Here is a 22383-nt window from a genome sequence, read left to right as displayed (position 1 = left end):
AGTCATGATTTGAGACAGCACACACATATGTAGTAACGACGCTATTTATGAGGAAGAAGCTGGTGTACCTTGACCGCTAGAAGCATTGCAACGTGCTATGAAAAATGATACATCCGCAATTAACCCCGCCATAAGCTTGAATTTTGGCCGAGTGATTTCTTTTTCCTTTGTACACTGCTCAAGGGGCAATTGTTGTTAGCTGCTGCGAAGAAAAGCCTCGCAAAATAACGAAATCCGAGCTAACGTGGTTTAACACCGAGTCGCGCATATCACCGAGTCGCGCACTTTTTACCACACTATAATTTGAAGTTCAATTAAAAAGCCACAATAGGCTAAAGTTTATTGAAATTTATTAAGAGCTATATACATCTGACAATTATAGTTCGACCTGGCAAGTCTTTACATTATGTCCGGTCTTCTTACACTTACTACATCGTCGTACAGTCGACGGACCAGCCTTTTCTTTAACCCCCCTAGAGCGCTTGTCCTCTTTTACCTGGGCCTCCGCGTCCTTCCGGGCCAAAATGTCCATGGCATCCTCAACAGTAAGTGCACCTCCTTGCCGGACACGCGATGTTTTTGCCCTCCGACGCTTGCTTAGTGCCTCATTTGCCTTGCGAAGGGTGGAGCACTCAGCCTTCAAGAGGGTATTCTCATGGGCTAATCGAGTTATACCCTTCGCAAGGTGGCCAACAGCATCAAAAATTGGGGCCGGAGAGCTTCCCTGATGTCTGGCGATTCGGCGATTGACAAAATTGGACTGCGAGAGAGCCTCTGTCGGGTTATTTGGCGTTTGCGAAACCCAAGGGTCAGCATCTAGAAGAGAGGGGCTAACGGGTGTAGGCGACCGAATCCTAACATCCAGCTTCGAGATAACGGCTTCAGGGTCGTGGGGGACTAGGCCGGCCCCTCGAAACCCTGCCTTGATGTTTTTGTCGGTTATTGTCTTTAAATAAGCCTCCTTAAAGGCGATAAAGAACTCGACCTTAGTAATGTGGTTAATATGGGACTTGATAAATATATCAATCTCTCGACCGTATATACGTTTCAAGACCCCAAAGCACTCGACATCAAGTGGCTGGGTTAGATGAGACGAGGGCGGGGGCAGACTGATAGTAATAATGCCGTTAGACTTGCAATAAGACTCGAAATCAGCCGATGCATGACTCTCATGCCCGTCCAATACTAACAGCCGATACACGCCTCTTTTGGTCGAGATAGTGTGCTTGTTGAAATGTTTGATCCAGTCTAGACCAGTCTCGTTGTTCGTCCACCCGTTTTCGGTCGGTTTGACTACCCAATCGGCTGGTACGTCCCCCTCAGTATACCAATTAGCAAGGTGATAGTTCCCTTGAATTACCAGAAATGGCGGGATGTCGCGACCCTCCGAATTGACACAGGTAATCGCCGTGGCCCATTCCCGGTTACCTGGCTGGACCTTCTTGCCTCTACCATTACGTTCAGACGAGGTAACGACCATCGAGCGTTGAATAACGCCCATCATAAAGCCCGTCTCGTCGAAGTTCCACATATCGCAGTCCTGGATTCCGTATTTGGCCCTCATATTCGATACAAACCGGAACCAGTCCTCAATAATCTTTGGATCCTCGCAGAGGGCCCTCTGGAAGTCATACGAGCGAGAAAAACGCGTCTGTAACTCTGGGGTTCGCTTTACAAAGCGATGCGCCCAGAGCTTGCCGACGCGTCGGGTACCCCGCGTCGCAAGAATGGAATTGGCCATATCTTCCACACCCTCTAGCCGGGGAGGAAACCCTCTCAAATCTAGGTCAAGTACATGCTGAACAATAGCTCTTTCCTCTATCTTGGTGAGTAGTGCGCTATTCGGCCAGATTTCGGTACGTGGGGTGCGACCGTGGATTCTGTCACGGAGTGAGGACTCGGGTACACCGTATAGCTTTGCTGCTCGACGTTGGCTCATATTTTTGGTCGATCGGATAGCTTCGATGGCAAGGTTGATTTTGGCTTCTTGGGTTTGAACTGACGTGGTGTTATTGTTGAGGAAATAAGTGTTGAAGTCAAAAGGTTGGAAAAGTTGAAAAAGTGCGCGACTCGGTGTTAAACCACGTTAGAGGTTATTGCTTTTATTATTAGTAGGCATGAAGTAGATAAATCGCTGTCGCCTATGAACACTTCACTAATAGTAAATAAGACATTAGTCTCGTTCGCACAGTGCTATGTGATGTTGTTTGTAGATATTATGTGTAAGCTGAACACTTTTGCAAAGCAAAGGTATACATACCTATCGGTAGTTAAATGTGTAAACTGTACCGTGGAGCTTACTTTGTGAGAAATTTAGATAAATTCTAATTCCTAAGCCGCTTCTAGCAGATTTCTATGAAGGCTAAAAAAAAGATGTTGTTTTTTCTTCTTCTATGATAGTTAACGTCCCACACCTACATCCGGGACACCCCCACATGTGGGACGCCCTAAAAATGACACTGTATATTATTATTATTATTATTATTATTAAATACGCCGTAGGCTCGAAGCCCCCGGTACCTCTACTAGTACTCCCGTATGTCAAACCGTGCCCTAATGGCTGGACTAAATACATACGCTGCGTCGTCGGTTCGCCCTATTGGCGACTGCGTTGCGTTCACTACCATACTACGTTGGTTCTCAACCTACCAACAAAGTCCCCCCTGAGAAGATCGATGCTATCTGGGCCTTGAAGCTGTCCGACCCGTCCGTAGCAGCCACCTTACAATAGTCCCACTAACTACTGGTTCTCCTGTTGCCGTTGCGAGGTCTCTGCGAGAGTATAGTGGCCGTGGTGCGATAGCGGCCCGTAATCGTTCCCTCAGTCCTTCCAACAGCCCGCAAAAGAGGATTACGTGCTCTGCCGTCTCAGGGGCGTCGCCACAGCGGCATAGCGGCGAGTACACGCCAAAAGCCCCTGTCTTGAATAAGAAGGCTGCTAGTCCTATTTTTTCCGTCCTGATCTGGCACAGCGTAGACGCTTCCAGTCGGTTCAGGCCGAAATACTTGCCCCCTTTCGGTATCTGCATCGAAGGGCCCTCCAGGTATATTATGACCATTAACTTCAATTCTTTTTACACTTATTCTAATGCGACTACAATACAGCTTTCACCGTCACTAGGGTTTTCAGACTCGCTAGACTCATCTGTACTATCCTCAATTTCACCAGTCTCGATTTGAGCCTTCCGAATAGCCTTGATATTAGTAAACTTCGAATTTGGGCTCATCTTGACCTTCCTCCGCTTCCTAGCCCTACTAGCCTCAAGCTCTGCCTCTATTGCCTTAATCTTTCGCTGTGCGACAGCTAATTGGTAGTCCTTCTCATCAAAGCCCTTTTGAACTTTCCGAAAGAGTAGCCGCTGGGTATTTGGATCACTATCAAGCTTGCTGAATAAGCTGAGTTGATCTTGGAGCTCATCTCTCATCTTAGGCGTTGACCAGGCTACTGCTGATGTCTCTAACGCCCAGTCCTGACTACCCTTACTATCAGAGTACCCTTTGCAAGTCTGACTAGGCTGTCTGATTGGTGCTGACGTATTCTCAAGGAGCAGGGGGCTCATAAGGGGTCTAGCTATGCTCGAAGGCCAGAGACCAGTATATTTCCATCCACTGATAATGTTCTTAGCGGTCAATGCTGCTAGACGTGCCTTTCTATAGCAGAGGAGAAAGTTTCTCTTCCCTACGACAGTAGTAGTATCCCATCGGTCAAGGTAACCAAGCTCCTTCTTATAGGCTGCCTTGAGGGGTCCAAAGACTGACTGATCGAGAGGCTGGAGAACGTGGGATGTGTGTGGCGGCAAGAAAAGCAAGTGTATCTTGTTTATGAAGCAGAGATACATAAACTCTGTTGTTTCGTGGCTACTATGCCCATCTAGGATAAGTAACCTAGTCTCTTTAGGGTTGTTACGAACCGTTGGCCCTAGACCAACATTACAAGCCCGTTGGCAGGTGATACGTGACCCCATGGGGGGTTACCCTATAGCTACAGATAAGACAGACAAGATAAGATAAGAGCTATAAAAGAGATCTGCCAGGCCAGAATAGCTGACCTGGCCATCTTTTTCCAATACAACAATTCACACCCCATATGCACTCGCATCAAATGGTAGCATCTCCTCAAGATTGAGTAAATCCACCAAACCAAACCAACCATCAATTCGGCCACTTCCCATCGCCGCCAGCGTCCTGTACGCACCAAAAGCAGTCAACGTACCTCGCAAACATTCCACAAGCCCATCACATTGCCAAGGCATCCACCCTTGGCACCTCCCCTTCCAACATAAGCCGCAACTTGAAGTCTTCACTACCTGTTGCCGGCCGGTGGAAGCCTTCCGTCTCCTCTACATCAGTCAGAATCATCAAGCATCAAGACATCAGCATCAACGCCCTGAGAAAGACGATTGGACCCTCAAGGTATCCTCGGATCAATCTTTACCACCTGCGGGTGAATACTGAGCGATCCCAAGAGCCCGCTGTACGGTTGGCATATGTCCGACAGAGACTGATTGCGATAGATTAACGTGATTGACTGGTGATCACAACATGTCCGGCAGAGTGACACGCTCTACTCGCAACCGCGAATCCGACAATCTGAGCACCGAGGAAGACAACCAGCCGTTTCCAGAAGACGGTCCCTTCTACGACCGCGGGTAAGCTGCAAGCATCGATCACGACATCTCTCGACCCCCGCTCACTGCCTCGATCAAGACAATAAGCTATTGGACCGCAAGACAGATCGAATCTACAATACGCTTCATCAACGAGTCCAGATGATCGAGAACATACCAACACAGCAAGTCGGCCAGCACCCAGCTGCCACCGCAAGAATGTACGACCAACTCGCAGACAGGGTCAGAACGTTGCAAGCCGAACTAGATCAACTCAAGGCAGCAAGCCTTGAACGTCGTATTGATGATATCGACCAACGGTCACAATCCCCGGACGTCAGGCATCAACAGTGGCGCTCCCATGCTGACAGCAACCCTATACATCATCTACCCCTTCCATCTCTCTCACGCATCAAGTTGTCCCAAAACAAGCTCACCCGAGAAATCGTAGGCATTTTCGACCCACATTTCGAAGACCATGACGGAATCGGAAGAATCACAGACGGCAAACTCCTCATCTACACTGACGTGGTCTGCTTCAGAGAACGTCTTATGCTGACGGAAGATGACCCCGAACACGCGATCGCCCAACAGATCAAAGCATTATGGCCCACCCTCATGGCGGGACCAGCACTAGACTGGTGGATCAACGAGCTGACATACGATGAACGGACCGAACACCGCAAGTCACTCAATGAAATGTGCTCCGCACTCTTACATCGCTTCAGACCTGATGCTGCTATGGCCACAAAGCGCTTTAACGATTCAGGCCTTTCATTGAGAGACCTCATCGACAATGACAACGCATTATCTGACTACATTGCAAAGAAAATGCGCTGGGCTAGAGCCATGGGCATTGTTTCCGAGAAGAACGGCAACTGGCACGGCGCCATGATCCAAATCTGGTCAAACATGTCACTTGGTATTCGACAATACCTCCGCGCACCAAACGATATTGAATCTTTTGGCGAGTATCAACGCGTTATCACAAACAGCAGGGCTATTCTGCTTGCAGCGGCCCACGATAAGTATCCCAAATCACGAAGATCCCGCACCACTCCATCAGAGTCACCACGCATAAGCATTCGCGACAATTATTACCCCGCCGTGACACATCGCGCAGCCGCTCCGACCGATACCAACGCGAACCTTCTCGCTACAGAAGTGATCGATCCAATGATCGCGACCAAGAACACCGACGCCGAGAAGCCTCACTGCATCGCGATTACGATAGACGTGACAGGCAGTCGTACAAAGACAATAGCTGGCAAGAGCGCAAGGGTAAATCTGACAACTTTGACAAACAAGACCACGACAAATCACGTGATGATCGAAACCGCAAGGATGACCGACGGGACACGTCCAAGGACGGAGTCCACTGGGCCGGGGAACCCGAAGAGATACCATCTGGTGGCTCGCCGTCGGAATCGACCTCGGAGTCCGAAGGTTCGACATACGATTCATACTACATCCTGGACAAGAACCTGACTTGCAACCGATGTATGGTGGCATTCCGATCCACTGAACAGCTTCAAAAGCATCGCACTACTTGTAAGGCAACGAAACAAGTTAAGCGAGAAAGACTGTACCCGATATGCTCTCCAAACACCCCAGACCGACGAACATGCGGATTCTGTCACTTTACGTGCGAATCACGAAACAAGCTGTTCCAACACCTTGGAAATTGCAAAGACGCCAAAGTTGGCAACATCAAGCCCAAAGAGTTGGAACAGAACACGGTAAAGGATCCAGAAAGCCAGCCTAGGATCAAGGAGGCGCCAGCCGTCGACTTCCAGGACAGATCAGTCATGAGCAGATACACCTACCTTAGATTAGAAGCCAGTGCTTCACCAACAGCCGACAAGGTAGAAGTATGCCTTGATCCCGGCACAGGCAGAACAATTATCGGGCGCTCCTACCTCAAGACACTGAAGCATACTATTGAAAACCGAAGAGGTATGGTCAAAGGCATTGGCAAGAAAAGCATGAAGGTAACCGAATGGGCAACCTTTACATTCTATCTGCACGGTACAGACGGATCGGGACCCACGGTTATGAAGTTCACCAAATCAGGATGGGTCGTTGAGGACGACCTCGAACCCAACATGCTTGTCGGCAATGATATGCTTCATCCACACGGAGCTAACATCTGTTACGAAGATTCTACCGTTACATTTACCAACCTGTCCAACTTCACCGTCGATTTGTAAGTCAAAGTCAACAGCAATGCGTGCATACGTAAGGTTACGACTATTAAGGAGATCAATCTACTCCCTAGCCAACAATCTCACATTCAGGTCAAGTACAAGGCGCTTCCAGCAGACAGACCGTTTAGCTTTAATGCTGAGCATAAGGCGGCGTTTCACGCCGTTCTCGACTCTAAGACACCGCAAGTGTTGATTGTCAGAAACACCACTGACAGCATGCTGAAAATCCGTCTACGCTTTTGAAGGGGTTCGGAGATTTGAGCGTAATAGGGGATGAGATGTCGTAAGAATCCGGTAGCACCGATGTACTGTTCTAGTGCCTTAAGCTGTGCGGGAAATGCAATCTGTTTCAAAGCTGCGATACGTTCAGGTGTTGTAGACATTCCCAGGGCGTCGACGAGAAATCCAAGTAATTCGACAGATGGATAGCCTATGAAGGACTTCTTGGGTGAAATCGAGATACCTTTGGTTTTGAACAAGTTGAAGATAATATCGATGTGTTCCAAGTGTTCGTCGGCTGTGTCAGAGTAAATGATGATGTCATCGATAAAAGCACGGCAGAATTCGCAGTCAGCGAATAGCTTATCCATGTATCGTTGAACATAGGCTGGAGAGTTGCGGAATCCCATGAGTGCAACTTTGGATCTTTCCAGTCCCCTGTGGCTGATTATAGTAAAGCGATCTCGGTAGTCTGGGTGTACCAAGAATTGGTAGAAGAACAAGGTTGCGTCTACTACCGTGATATATCGTTTCCCTCGTAGTGTATAGATGACTTCAGCTTGTAAGGGCAAGGGGTAATTGTCTGGAACCGCGACTTTGTAGTACGAAGGTCAACAACAGCTCTGCCTTTTCGTTTGCCGACTTTATGTCGGTACACGACGAAGACTGGATGTCCGAAGGGTGTGGGTTCGTTGACTGTCTCCATACGGTGCTGCTTGCGTAGTCGGTCGAATGTTTCATCGACGATTTCTTTATCTTGTTTGCTCAATGGATATTTACGGCTAGCTTTGTATTGCGTTTGCCAGCCTTCAACCAAGGGAATCTTCATTTGCTCTTCTTCTGGGATATCGATAGGGCCTTGATCAGTCCAGATGTCGGGGTATTTGTCAATCAACGCCTCAAGCTTATCAGCATACGAGGCGGATTCGGCATATATGTGTATGCCTTCGGACGTCTCACGCTCGGGAACGTCCGAGGGTTTCTTGATGCCTAGAGTGGAGCTGATATCACACGTGCGCGGCTTCTGTAGTTCTTCATCAGGCATAGGGAGTCCGTCATGTTCAGGTACGTCAAGTGTATCTTGGATCATAGAGAATACGTGATCGGAGATTGGTAGGTCTGTGTGTGTCAACATGCTATCAGTAGATACAGCGGTGGCCAATGTTTTGGTGTCAGTAGGGGGTACGGTGTCAGTGACCAGAGCTACGATGTCGTCAGTCAGGTCAAACTCGGAGTTGACGCTGTCTATAGCTTGAACGGCTTTGACACCAGTGGGTGTGTCTGCTAAGTGTGAGTTCATTAGCGTAGCTGCGGAAGTAGCAGCGAGAGCTCTGAGGCACCCTGAAAGGCTAGACACGTAGTATCCGCTGTCAATCCAGAGCTTATTCAAGGCTGGTTTGACCTTGTGCGCAATACAATTGCGAAATATGGGATCGCCGATGCCGACATCTACAATTTCGACGAGACCGGCTTTATGATAGGTCAGATTACCGCATCGATGGTTGTTACGAGCTCTGAAAGGAAAGACAAGCCTAAGATAGCCCAGCCTGGCAATCGGGAATGGGCTACGGTGATCCAGGGCGTCAATTCCCAAGGCTAGACGGTCCCGCCATACATCATTGTCAAGGGCCAATACCACCTCTCTTCCTGGTACGAAAACGACGCGTTGCCAAAGGACTGGAGGATCGCCGTGAGCCCAAATGGTTGGACTCCGAACGAATTGACCGCAGATTGGCTAAAACACTTTGACAAATACACCAAAGGCCGGAAATCGGGTGTATATCGCCTTCTTATCCTGGACGGCCACGAAAGCCACCATTCCGACGCCTTTGAGCAATATTGCAAAGAGAACAAGATTATTACACTTTGTATGCCTGCCCACTCTTCTCATATCCTCCAGCCACTAGATGTGGCATGTTTTGCGCCGTTAAAAAAGGCTTACGGCTCGCAAATTGAGAAGCTCGTCCGAGCCCGGATTTCGCATATCACAAAGGAGGACTTTCTTCCGGCATTTTGCGACGCGTTCAAGAAGAGCCCGACCGAAAGCAATATTCGTGCAGGCTTTCAAGGGGCTGGGCTTGTGCCTTTAAGCCCAGATATTGTTATTGAGAAGCTGGATGTGAAATTACAGACTCCAACGTCCTCCCGGCCCCCTACGCGGGAAACCCTTCCTTGGGCTTCTCGGACGCCAAACAACCCAACCGAGGCTACTTCGCAATCCGAATTTATTAAATGTCGAATTGTCAGGCATGAGAATAGCTCCCCGACGTCAATTTACGATGCTATCGATCAGTTTTCGAAAGGAGCGCGGAGTATTATGCATAAGATGGCTTTACTCCAAGCTGAGGTCGCGGAACTTGAGAGGCAAATGCTGTAATTAGCAAGCGGCGCAGGGCCAAAAAAACACGAGTACAGCTTGGAGGATCACTTAATTTACAAGACGTACAAGATCTTCAAGATCAAAAGGACGTTGCGCAGCAAGTACAGCAGGAAATGCGTGGAAATAGCGCTGGATCAAATCGTGGCCAGTCACGGCAACGGCGCTGTGGCGTATGCGGGAAGACCGGGCATAATGCGCGAACCTGTCAGGTAGAGATAGAATCATCTGGGAAAGAGTATTCTGAGTGGTTTTAATTGATTTACGGCATTGTGGTTGCGAAATCGTGTTGAATTCCATGTTTTGCTAGTTGGCGTGACCCGTTCGGTTGGGTGACCCGTTCGCTGTGGACTACGTTAACGTATTCTAAGTAAGGTAAAGAAAGGTAAGTTAACAGTAGCCTATATATGCAAAGTCGAAGGCCTCTAAAACCCCGTATGAAGCTAGTATAAGGAAAGAGCCACCATGGAGGGCCGGTCTCAGCTGACAAGCTGAATCGGAATGGTTTCGCCCCCGATTAGGAACAACCTCGGAACTACCTAGTCAAAGAGAACATCTCGAGGCGCCACCTAACTTAGATTCCTTAAGAATCAGTCTTGCAGTATACGCACCTATAACCCTAACGTATTATAGCCGCTCTTTGCACTACCTAACTACTATCGTGTACGTCTTAGTATAATCGTTAGATAGTACAAAGAGTTAAGGTTTACGGTTATAGAAAGAGAGGTCGCAAGATATATATTCTATATCGCAAGTTCATGAGAGTACATAGGAGAGAAATGAAAAGATGTCTTAATCTTCCTTTAAGAACAAAACATGCGTGTCTTTAGTTCCAGATTAGAATATCATGGGTTTGTTTGCTCCAATAGCTAATCTAGTCCATATCTCAAACAGCTCCTATCTTGGAGCGTCACACAGTCGGAAAAGTGCCAGGAACTATGTTGAAAGGTAAAATGGAATAAATCTTGATCGCGTTACCTATTTACATGTAAGACCGACCCATGATGGCGCCGATCGACCAAATGGTCTGACATAATTTCACCACCACCCCATTCCCAATTTGAACTCCATAACCACCTTGCGGACACCAACCCAAATGACCCAAATGAACCAGGACTCAGCCAGTGAGTTAGGAAACTGAGATTTGTATGAAAGAAAAAAATAACAATGGCCAGAAAATCATGTTATTGCTGTGATGAAGAGCCAATGCCCTACGAGCTGCAAGCGGAGACATATTTCAGTCTCTAAAATCCCAAGCCCTTTCGGACTCTGAACGCTCCTCTCATCAAGGCCGCAGTCTATATTTGGCACGTTGTTGCACAAGATGTGGCCGTGACGGTGGATACCGACACCATGGTAACCGTGACAGTGCTTCCCTGTCCTGCTCCGTCACCCATGCCTCCTGCCGGGATGGTGATGACCTGACCCTCAGTGACGCCCGATGGCACAGTGTAGGTGATGGCTTGGGCCAGATTCCCTGCGGTGGTCACAGGAGCTTTTGACAATGTGACAGCACTCGTCATAACCGATGCACTGGCTCCCGAACCCACGGTAACAGTGACGAGGGACACAACGGGACTGGCGGGCTGGACAACTCCCGAGGGAAAGGCAGATGCGGACAAAGTTACTGAAGTGGTAACGGCAGTGGCTGAAGATCCCGAGCCGATTGTTAGAGTAACGAGAGAAATAACAGGCGAGGGCGACGCAGAAGAAGACAATGTCATTGAGCTCAAGACAGCGGTTGCGGAAGCGCCTAAGCCTTGGGTGATGGTTACAACCGAGACCATGGGGCTTGGTACTTGGGTTTCCTCAATGCTCTCAGTGACTGTAGAAGAAATCGGGCTCGAAGACAAGGTAGTGGTGCTCTCAACGACGGACTGGGAGCTGCCGGAGCCTATGGTGATGAACACAGTTGATACGACAGGGACTTCCAAGATGCTTCCTGGAACATTCTCGGTGACCTGGGATGGTGCTGCCGGGATTGTAGTCGCACTCTTCACGACGGTTTGAGAGATACCAGAGCCCATGGTAATGGTCATGGTGGACACGAAGGGTGCTGCTGAAAGGATATCACTTGCCGCGATGCTCTCACTTGACTGGGAAACAGCGCCGATTGAAGTTACGGCGGAAGCTGTGGAAAAACTTGTCACAACCGACTGAGAAGCTCCAGAACCGACGGTGATGGTCATAGTGGAAACAAGGGGAGATGGAGATGGCGCTACCGAGCTTGCCTCGGAATGGTCAAACGTGACAGTCTTAGCAACTTCTGTTGCAGACGTGCCAGAACCGACGGTGATGGTGACAGTGGACACGACAGCAGTCTTGTCTTGGCTTCCCGATACAGTGGGTTCATCGAATGTGAGGGTCTGGGGCACAGTGGTCGCATCAACTCCGGATCCGATGGTGACGGTGACAGTAACGAGCGACTGGACGCCAGTAACCTGCTGCTCTGCGGGTGGAGTGACGGTGAGAGTCTGAGGAACCGCGGTGGCGTCGGCTCCAGAGCCGGTTGTGACGGTCACGGTCGAAACAAAGGGGGTGTTCGACTGGCCGGCTTGCGACTCGGGAAAAGTGAGTGTATGCGGGACTCTGGTGGCAGATGGTCCAGATCCGACAGTCACCGTAATGACTGAAGTTTGTCCGCGATGGCGCGAGTTTTCGTTGTTTCCATTGTTGCCGTGGTTTCCAGTGTAGGTAACGGTGTGAGGGACGATTGTAGATCCAAAAGTAACAGGCACAATCGACACGACGGGAGTCTTAGGTAGGCCTGTTTGAGGCACCTTGGTGAAGGTAACAGTCTGAGTGACAACATATGAAGAAGTGCCAGTGCCGATGCTGAAAGTTTCCACCTGCGTTGCCCAAGTGGCTTCAACCGAGACAGCACTCGTCAAGACTGTTCCTTCAGTCGTGATGGTGGTAACAGAGACAGCAGGGGAAGAAGCGGGTGACACCGCAGTCTCAGTAACACCAGATTCACACTCATCGATGGTCGTAGCATCAATAGGGTTTGTAATTTCGGTGAGACTCGGCACAGCCAAGTTGTCGCTTGCAGTGGGTCGACCCACGATGGAGGACGAGATGGAGGATGCGTCAGAGATAGGGCATACGGTGGTGGTGACATCGACAACGTTGGTGTAGTACACTGTAATTGCGCTAGCGGGAAGACTCGAGATGGCAGCAGTGTCCGAAGCAGCCGGGCAGTTGGTAATGGTGGGCGCACAAGACACAATGGTGTGTATCGATGTGATACTAACGGTCAACGTTGTATGTCCAGGCAAAGCAGCCTCCGTAGAATTGGCTAACGGAAAGGGGGCTGGCGCCGACCCATTGGCAGCAGCCGGCCGAGCGAATGAACCAGTTGCATTCACGGGAGGTGTGGGCGGTAAAATTGGCCTTCTAGAGGTGATGCCGGTTGGGCTTGCCTGCCTGATGTGGATGGCCGACACAGCCTCAGAGACCAAGAAAATAGTGGCGAATGTCAGAAACAACATGATTGAAGGAACGAAGGTGGGAAGTTTGGTGTTCAGGTCCAAAGTAGAAAACAAGCGAGTGTGCAACCTGGCACCTAGAAGTGAATGATAAGATGAGGTGAGCAGAGGAGAAACAAGGTGATAATTCTGGTTGAATCCCAAATAAACATCGAGACATCCGTCTTATAAACATTTTATTATCTAGGTAAATGCGACGTCAAGTCTCTAACGGAATGTACTTTATCACTTACATCCACCCACCTCGGAGATTTGATGGACTGGACCCACTACGGTTGAGATGGACTGTTACGCACCAAAGAGCTTTATCATGAGATTCCTGCCGCAGGCATCTTGCCATAATTGAGAGCATCGACCCACCGAAGGCATCTTGCCATAATTATGAGAATCGACCCACCGTGGTTCAATTCTAGCAATTGTTCCTGAGAAGCTTTGCAAACTTCAGGGGAGGTTGTGCTGTCACGCAGTACTATCCCCCCTTCATCTCCAAATCCACCACATTCAATAGGCAAGGATGAAGTATCCAACTATATGGAGAAGCGCAGTATCCACTTGGCTTGCCCCAGATTTGCAGTTGGCATGTGGAGATCGGCAACAAGGATCTCGTCGATCTTCAATGAAGGGAATAGGGGAACGCATCATCTTGAAGTCTGCTAGGAAGTATATTGGATTGCCTGAGTAGCGGCATACATTAACACCAATAGTCATCGTTGTTAACTATTTCTGGACTAGCAAATCCTTGCCTTTCAAAGATTGAGCTGACGAAACATCGGATGCCAATATCCATGTTGAAACGAGCAGTGGAGACAACTAGCCGGTAGGGGGGCGATTTAGTTAAGGCGGCATAGGGACACGATGGGCCACATCGTACGGACTCATCTGGATTTATACTAGGAACCACCATATTGAACCGAGCTATGAATTTTAGCGGAGTAAACGTTTTGAAATTAACACGACGGGAAATTGTAAAATATGCTCGTAGTATAGATAATCTAAGAGTGTAAGAACTACCCGGCTAGAATATTAAACTACTACATAGTACGATAACTGCTACTTAGCTACCTCTTTCTAAAATAGAGTAAATTATTTATTATTAAATACGCCGTAGGCTCGAAGCCCCCGGTACCTCTGCCAGTACTCCCGTATGTCAAACCGTGCCCTAATGGCTGGACTAAATACATGCGCTGCGTCGTCGGTTCGCCCTATTGGCGACTGCGTTGCGTTCACTACCATACTACGTTGGTTCTCAACCTACCAACAAAGCCCCCCCTGAGAAGATCGATGCTATCTGGGCCTTGAAGCTGTCCGACCCGTCCGTAGCAGCCACCTTACAGTAGTCCCACTAACTACTGGTTCTCCTGTTGCCGTTGCGAGATCTCTGCGAGAGTATAGTGGCCGTGGTGCGATAGCGGCCCGTAATCGTTCCCTCGGTCCTTCCAACAGCCCGCAAAAGAGGATTACGTGCTCTGCCGTCTCAGGGGCGTCGCCACAGCGGCATAGCGGCGAGTACACGCCAAAAGCCCCTGTCTTGAATAAGAAGGCTGCTAGTCCTATTTTTTCCGTCCTGATCTGGCACAGCGTAGACGCCTCCAGTCGGTTCAGGCCGAAATACCTGCCCCCTTTCGGTATCTGCATCGAAGGGCCCTCCGGTTCCTCAGCGATAGCGCGTCGCTGGCGATCGTGATGCTCTGCTCCGGTGAGCCATCTCTTCCTCCAGTGGCCGAGGAGGGCAGCCGGGACCTCCTTTTCCTCACTCATCCACTCGGAGCCCCGGGCCTCCTTCTCCATAGTGTACCCTGCCGGTCGGAGTAGCTGCGACGCCTGCTTCCTCTTCGCCGGCCTATCCTGCCGGAGTATATGTGACGCTTTAGCGCTCGCGCTGCGAAGCAGATTTCTCTTCCCGCTAAGCCGTAGCCGTTCTTCAAACTTAGCAGCCCGGGCACTAAGATAGAGGTCTAGTGGCGGGATTGCTGCTTCTGCTTCCAGGTGGCGAACCGGCGTCGCTTTGTGGGCGCCACAGACTACCCGGAGGCACTCGTTCTGTATCCCCATCAGTCTCTTAGCTGGCCCTGCCGGTTCCTCACTTATAGTATGCCACGCAGTCGCCCCGAAGGCGATCGCGCTACGGATAACCACCGTATATAACAGCCTCGCCCGTATAAGATCGCAGCCCCACGACATATTGACTAGCTTTGTCAGGGCTAGCTTTTGAGTTGCCATTTTTGTTTTAACACGCTCAACATGGGCGTGCCACGTCAGTTTGCGGTCGAACCAGACTCCTAGGAACCTCGCTGAGGCTACCGGCGATACTGTGGCGTCCCCAAGGCGAATACTTTGCGGCAAGGGCTCTCGGGCCCTAGTAAAGTGCATTAGCTCACTCTTGTTAGGGGGAACTCCATCCCGTGCCTCACTGCCCACCGCTGACACGTAGCCCATGCGCCCTCCAACCGGCGGCAGGTCGTGTCTGGATCGGTGCAGACGCTTAGCAGGTTCGTGTCGTCCGCGAACCCGACTACTAAAAGTAGTGGGTGCTGCTCCGCTAGCTCCTCATACAGCGTTGAAATGTATAATATAAACAGTATCGGGGATAGCGGTGACCCCTGGGGGACGCCAGCTCGTAGGGGGGTTGGCTCTGACTCCTTGCCATCGAACCGGAGGCGTACCGTCCTATCCTCCACGAAGCTGCGTACCCACTCCTGAACCCACTCCGGGTAGCCTTTCCGGGCTAATATGGAAATCAGCCGTCTGTAATTGACCGTATCGAATGCCCCCTTGATGTCTAGCTGTAGCAGCGAGGCGATGCCCCCGCGTCTCCACGCCGTATAGACCACGTCCTCAACTACACGTATTGCCAGTTCGGTGGACCTCCTAGCGCGGTTACCCATTTGGCCGTTTGGTAGTAGGCCGGCCGCCTCAGCTACTTTGGTGATACGCTGGCTCATCGCCGTCTCTATTACCTTCCCTACCGTGCTAAGCAGGGAAATGGGGCGCCAGCGGCCAGGGGTCTGTTTCTGAGCTGTCGTTTTATTAGGCTTAGGGATAACAACCACCCTCGCTGAGCGGAAGCGTTCCGGGTAGTAACCCAGCCTAAAGCTAGCTGTTGCCAGATCCGCTAGGATCTCCCATAGGGGTTCACCGCAGGCTTTCAGCAGGCCAGTGGGGATCAGGTCGTCTCCGGGAGCCTTCCAAGCAGCCGTTCCTTTGATGATAGACTCGATATCCATTGTGTTCACCTCCCTAGGGACGTTCAGCTCTGGTCTCGTCTGTAATAGGCCGCGATCGAGGTCCGATAGATCTATACACGGGTCTGGGAAGACCCTCTCAGCTAGTAATTTTGCCTTCTCGTCATGTGTACGTGCCGTAAGCGTGTCGCTGGCGTCCCTCCGGAGATCTGGCAACCCGTGGGCCTCAGGGGGGGCCCAGCTCCGTAGCCTAGCCCACCTCTGCAGTGCCCACAGGCTTTTGTGATCCTTCGCCGTCCCCTCGAGCTTCTCGTGCCAGCTACGCGTCTGCGCTTCGCTGATTTCGAGCCGTTGTTTTTGGCCGGCCCTTGTATATTCGTCCCAGTTGGTCTGCGACCTTGCCTGGAGGTAGTCCCGCCGTCGTCTCTTCGTCTCAGCGCAAGCCTTGCTAACCTGCGGGCACCACCACGGGACCCCAGCGCCTCGGCCAACGGTGCGTCTCGGGACCGCCACGTCGGCGATCTCTTGGAGGTTCCGGATAATCCAGTCAACAGCCTGGTCCAACTCCGTTATCGTCTCAACCGGCAAATAATTCATAAATCTCTGGCTTGATTCGGCTACGATGAGCCACTTATCCGCCATCGCCCAGTTCCACCCTTTGACACTGCGGCGTCCCTCCTTGACTGCTTCACCATTGGATATTATCCTAATCACTTGCGCTCTGTGGTCTGAGCCCTCCAGGCCCGGGTCCCCATCGTAATCAATCCTAGCCCCTTTCGTCACCCAGGCTAGGTCGATAGTTGAGTCTCGTTGTTTGTGCCTTTGCCGTGTGATTTCCCCGAATGGCGTAACGAGCTCTAATCGCCAGCGTCGCGCAAACTCCACTACGTTGTCGCTGCCCCGTGACGACCCTCCGTGGACGTCCCACAGCGGGTGATGTGTATGGAAGTCCCCTACGAGGACTTGTGTCCCCTCCGGCGCCCTATTAGGGAGGTCTTGGAGCGGGCTGACCCAGCGGCTCCCGGTCTGGTTTGGTGAATAGATAGACCAGATCGTAAGGGCGTCCGGGCCTGCCCCGAACGTAATACTGCTCCAGTCCATCCCGGTACGGGGTCGCAACGTAGCCACGTCGTATCGTTTATGGACATATAGCGCAGCTCTGCCGCTTCTGTATACTACTTCGTACCTGGACGACTTCGGGCAATAAATCGCCTTCGTCCGCCGGTTGACCCATGGCTCTTGAGCCGCTATTATATCATAGTCACCCCCCTTATCCAGCGCTAGCGTTGCGTTCGCCTTTGAATCTGCGATATTCCAGTAGAGAATAGAGACTACCATTAAGCTGTCGATGGTATATCTTCGTTCGTACGTCCATTAGTGAGGAAGCTACGCATTGCTGACGCAGACCGTTCGGTTCGCTCCTGCTCCACTCGTGATCCGCCTAGGGGGCGGCCCCGGGGTCGTACAACTGTAAACCCGTCGCTGGTTAATGAGCTAGGTGGTGTGAGCCTGCCCTCACTAGATAACCCATCCGAGTAGCTGCGGACCTTAAATTGTCGGGGGCGGTGAGCGTACGCCTCGCGTACGCGTAGCCGCTGCTGTTCTGCCGTAGGGCAGTCCCTGTCCCACGCCGTGTGCTTCCCTTTGCAGTTCACACAACGTTTTCTGCCGCTAGGTGCCTTCTCGGGGCAGTCTTTTTCACCCCCTGGGTGTGCCGTTGCAGGGCAGACGCCACAACGCGCCGTCTTCTTGGAGTGTTTCGCGATATGGCCGTATTCGTAGCACTGATAGCACTGTCGAACCCGAAGATTGCCGTCGTACGGCTCGCAATCGAATATCTGGGCCTCCCAAATAAGCCCTTCGGAGCATAGTTCCATCGCCGCCTCCACGCTATCCACGTGTAGTATCAGGGCCGCATACGGTGCTTGCGGCGCCCGGGGGAGGTTCCTTTTAGCCTTAGAGAGGTGCTTTGTATTGTCCCGCTTCAGGTCTTTAAGTAGCTGGCTCTCGTCGTGGACCTCTCGCAGCCGTTTCGCAGGCAGCCCCTTCGCGATCACTGCAACTTCTCTGCGGTTGAGAAGTGCCTTATCGCCGAAGGCACTACGCACCCACCGGCTGTCCGTGGTCGCCGCTGAGGCCGACTGCTTAAACGTCACTACGGTATCGTCACTGCGTAGCCTGCGGGCCGCTACTGCATCGGTGCTGCCGCGTGCATTGTTCACCGCTTTTACGACCTCAGCCGCCGATCTGTTCTTCATATTAGGGTCCTCTGTCCCCCGGATCACTACCTCTCTTTCCCTTCGCTGGGGCACTACAACCCGCTGCTGCCACACTGGGGCTTCACCGGGTCCCCGTCCCTGGGCCGATCCTGAGGCGATTGAGGCCCAGGATCGAGTTGTAGGCAAGGCTACGTTCTTCACCGTATCCTGCATAGTCTTCTTAACCATCGTCTGGATCGCCGTAGGAATTTCGGCAAGGGCCAGAGTCACTGCCAGTACGTCGGCATGTGTGGCGGGTCTGTCGTCCCCCTCCTCCAGCGTCCTGCCGGCCAGTTTCAACCCTAGCCAGCGCTCCATTAAACCCCCATGACCTCAATCTTCTCATGTGGGACCAAGTCGGCAATCTCTTGTTCTACTTTTGCTCGTTCTCTTTCGATATCTTTCCTCTTTGCGTTCTTACTGCTGATGCGCTCCACGTTCGGTGCGTGGGCACTTTCGTTGGCCTGGGGGTGGTGGTGTAAACTCTGTTCGAGTCCCCCACGTCCCCCGTCAATCACCATCGGCGCCGCCATCGCTTTGCGTCCTCGCTTCGCGTGCGATGCGAGGTCACTGTCCGACGTAAACGGTCGTTAGGAATCGAATGCCGCAATCGGTTTGATGATTTGACGCTGTTCGAAGAAGTTATCGATGAAAGTCAGAAACCTCCAAGTTCCTTTTGGTATAGCTTATATACACTTTTATGCAACATGAACGTACCAAGCATTGAGTAAACAGAGTTCTAAATCTGTTTCCTCATAAGGCATTACACGATAGATAGCCTAGTGTCGCGTCTTTCCAAATTCGACTCGATTCTCATAGGACTCTATTTATGCAAACTAGATCGACTGTACAGGAGCTTTGCTGTCCACACCATTAAGCCTACCTATTCAGTTCTTACAGGTAAGTTTTCCGAGATGCGAAATCAACACTATGAATATCTCGCTCAGTTATGAAACACTAATACCATATTCGTCAGATCGCAGTCGACCACTGGCTTGAGAATCAACATATCAGCGGCAGTCTTCTGTAGTTTGCAAGCATGGAGGCTTTGTTAATTCTGTCCAAACGCCCTTGTAATTTGCCAGCAAGGCACTATTGTCGGTATAGCGAAGTTCCAGCAGATTCTATGAAAGATGGTCAGCATACGAAACTCTGCTGTATGCCCAGCGCTGGTATTTTCAAGGAACCTCCACTATATTCTGTGACTTAAGGTCATAGTGACCCCTTTTTAACTGTTAAACTCTTTACTTCCGAGTTAGACGTCAATTTTCAATGCATATTGTTGCCGCGATCGCCTAAACAGGGTCGAAAGGGCACTTACAGCCCAGAAGTGTGTGGACGTGATGATGGACGTGCTCCAAGATGCGAAATACGGGGATGGAAACATATCCAAGTTGCTTCTTCTGGTTTACCTTCTTGGGCAGTTGTACCTAAATACCAGAACTTATACTTTTTCTACCATATAAAGCCTTATCAGGGAGCATTTTGAGACAGGCTCAATAGATGTAACATGGAGATATAAAGACCACTGAAATCTGTGTTGCCATTAATACCGTACATTCACAGAGATCTTTTTATCAGCGCATGACTCGCCAAATACAATGAGAGGGCAAAGGCCAAGATGCAAACAAACGATATCCTCAAAAAGAAGCGGGTATGCTGAGTAGTCAAATGCATTCTCGGGTTGGAAGAGCGCTTGCAGGTTGTCAGGTTACGGCCTGGACCGAAGGCGATAGTACAGAGTGAAGGGGAGAAATAGGCGTGTCCCCCTGGTGGTCACTTGGTGATGGCAGGTAGGGGGGTCCACAGTAGTTCATTGATCTCTGCCCTCTCTATCTTCCTCCGTCTCGACTCCTTACTTATAGCCAGCCGAGGTTCTCTCTTGGATTCTGCATGTTTGCTTCCGTATGTCTGTGTTCCTCCGACTTCGGCCAATATCTTGGATAGCGGCTCCTTATCTGCAACCAAGCGATTCCCTATCCGCTGCAAACGGCTTCAACGGCTTTCATTCGCCACAAGCGGCTCTCTAGCCGCAACAAACGGCTTCCTTCCTGGTGGAAGCCGGCCCGCCTCGGATGACACTTGTGGCTCTGACACAGGTCATCTTAACAGCTATAACCCAAAGCGTCATGATGCCTCGTTCTACTTCGCGAACACTGGCACGGACAGCAGCACAACATGTTTCCTTCAGCTACATATGGCCCAGCCGTATCGATCTGACCGAGAATTTTGACCCTGAACTCAATATCTAGTTTCACGGATGCTGCCGAGGAGGAGTATGAGCTGTCCCTGATGAGGAATTTTACTTTCTTGGCATTCTGTCCAAGTGAATGCTCCGAAACATTTTCCACAGTTGGTACGCATGACTTCGGAAATTGCATTCAATGAAGAGAGGTGTCAAAAAAGTAATAGCTTCCTCCACTGTGTAGCTGTGGACATTCCACTTGCCACCGGATACATGCAAGTCGTGTTGCTCACATTAAAATATGTCATTTTGGTTGTTATGTGCAATTGGGGAACGCCTATTTAGTTACAATGCTATGTATGAAAACGGTCAGGGTAGTGCACTAGGCTTTTGAGCGTTGTGTTTACCCCTATCTATGGCGTGTATGGCTTATATGGGAGACATATTTAGTGTTGACCAATAAATGAGATCTCTGTGTATCCTGGTCGATCTACCGCACTGGACTCATGTCACGAATGTCAAGTTCATTGAATTCGTGCCAAGTCAGCTGTGTGGTCAGATCTGTTGATTCGTGGATTGATTGATGATAAGTCTAGGTTTCTATGTAACGCGGTGACAGCGTTGGCTTTATTTCCACTTTTGTGGGGCCTAGAGCCACACTCAGATCCACAATCTTGCTACTGATTTTCCAGCCACATTTAACGAGTTTGATTACAATGGCTTGGCCCAAGACCAACGGCACCGTTTAGCACCACGATTAACAGTTGGAACCATGCAGTTTATTGAGCTTAGGTAGGTTTTAGGGGCAAAACATGCATTTGTGCAACGCTTTATTCTACGCTTGAAGTCTGTGCATGCTCTATGGATCCCGACTTTTTCTAGTGCCTGTTGTCTCAGTACGAGATCACGGGCCATATCCCACCTCCTCGGTTCATGCCGTCCGACAGGTCTGGATGCGAGTACATATGGCTCGAACTGGACTAAATTCAGCTTTGATTAACGGTCTCGGCATCGTTCCCCATAGATTCAACGACAAGGGTCGTCAAGGCTTTAGTCTAGGCCTTAGTCTAGTGGTATCGGGACTCTGGCAGGGCCACTAGAACCAACGCTCCAGGAACGCTATCCTCTTCGAGGTTACCCAGGGCCTCATCACAGCTGATCTCAAATGTTCAGCATAACTCGACCACTTCATGTGGTAGTAGCTAATAGCGGCACGCTCGGACGCCGTGGCAAAAACGCCGAGGGTGATGAGTTTTGCCTCCGTCAATTATTATGGATTGACACGCCAAAACGACTGCGGTCTAGAGCAGCCAAAGAAGGAAATGTTTGGAAATTGATTAGTACCTACAGGAGGTTCCTGGAATATAAAGAGTAGGACCAACTGTTTGCATTAAGTTCTTCTTCTCTATCAGCATCAGCCTTCTATTGCTGACTCTCACACTCGCTCTCACACTCTCTCACACACTCTCTAATATTAACACTCGCTTGAATCTTCTCACACTCGTTTAGTCAGAATAGCAGCAACTCAAAGTAATCAGCATGAAAGCCGCTCTCTCCCTCCCGGCCTTTGCGGCCCTGGCCATGGCGGGTCCTCTGGTTCCCCGCCAGGATATCGACTTCGTTCTCGTCGAAGACGCACCAGATCCAACCCTGGTGACGGTACCCGTCGGACCGACGGCTCAGTCAGTCACTTATGACTTAGCCGCCGCCACTCGATCTGCCACCGCCAACCTGCTGCCGGTCGAAGCTGTGGAGAAGCGAGGTGCTACCTTGGTAGCCAGGTCACCCTGCCAGCCTCAACCTTCTGGTTCTGGCCCGAGAGTCTCACCAGATACCGATAACGCCTTTCTATCATCGACT

The 22383-nt window shown here is 50.6% G+C and overlaps 2 protein-coding genes across 2 annotated transcripts; both read left to right on the top strand.

Moving 5' to 3' along the window:
- The first annotated feature begins 4612 nt into the window (after positions 1–4612).
- On the top strand, positions 4613–6169 carry BCR38DRAFT_121126 (uncharacterized protein). The gene has a single exon (XM_040853473.1). The coding sequence runs from the start codon at positions 4770–4772 to the stop codon at positions 6093–6095; it is 1326 nt and encodes a 441-aa protein (XP_040709778.1). The 5' UTR covers positions 4613–4769; the 3' UTR covers positions 6096–6169.
- On the top strand, positions 5838–7233 carry BCR38DRAFT_451667 (uncharacterized protein). Its single transcript, XM_040861476.1, has one exon. The coding sequence runs from the start codon at positions 6110–6112 to the stop codon at positions 6815–6817; it is 708 nt and encodes a 235-aa protein (XP_040709777.1). The 5' UTR covers positions 5838–6109; the 3' UTR covers positions 6818–7233.
- Positions 7234–22383: the final 15150 nt, after the last annotated feature.

The sequence above is a fragment of the Pseudomassariella vexata genome (genome assembly GCF_002105095.1).
Source record: "Pseudomassariella vexata strain CBS 129021 chromosome Unknown BCR38scaffold_25, whole genome shotgun sequence".
Lineage (NCBI taxonomy): Eukaryota > Fungi > Ascomycota > Sordariomycetes > Amphisphaeriales > Pseudomassariaceae > Pseudomassariella > Pseudomassariella vexata.
The sequence above is the reverse complement of the archived record's forward strand: the minus strand, read 5'-3'. Positions and strand labels throughout refer to the sequence as shown.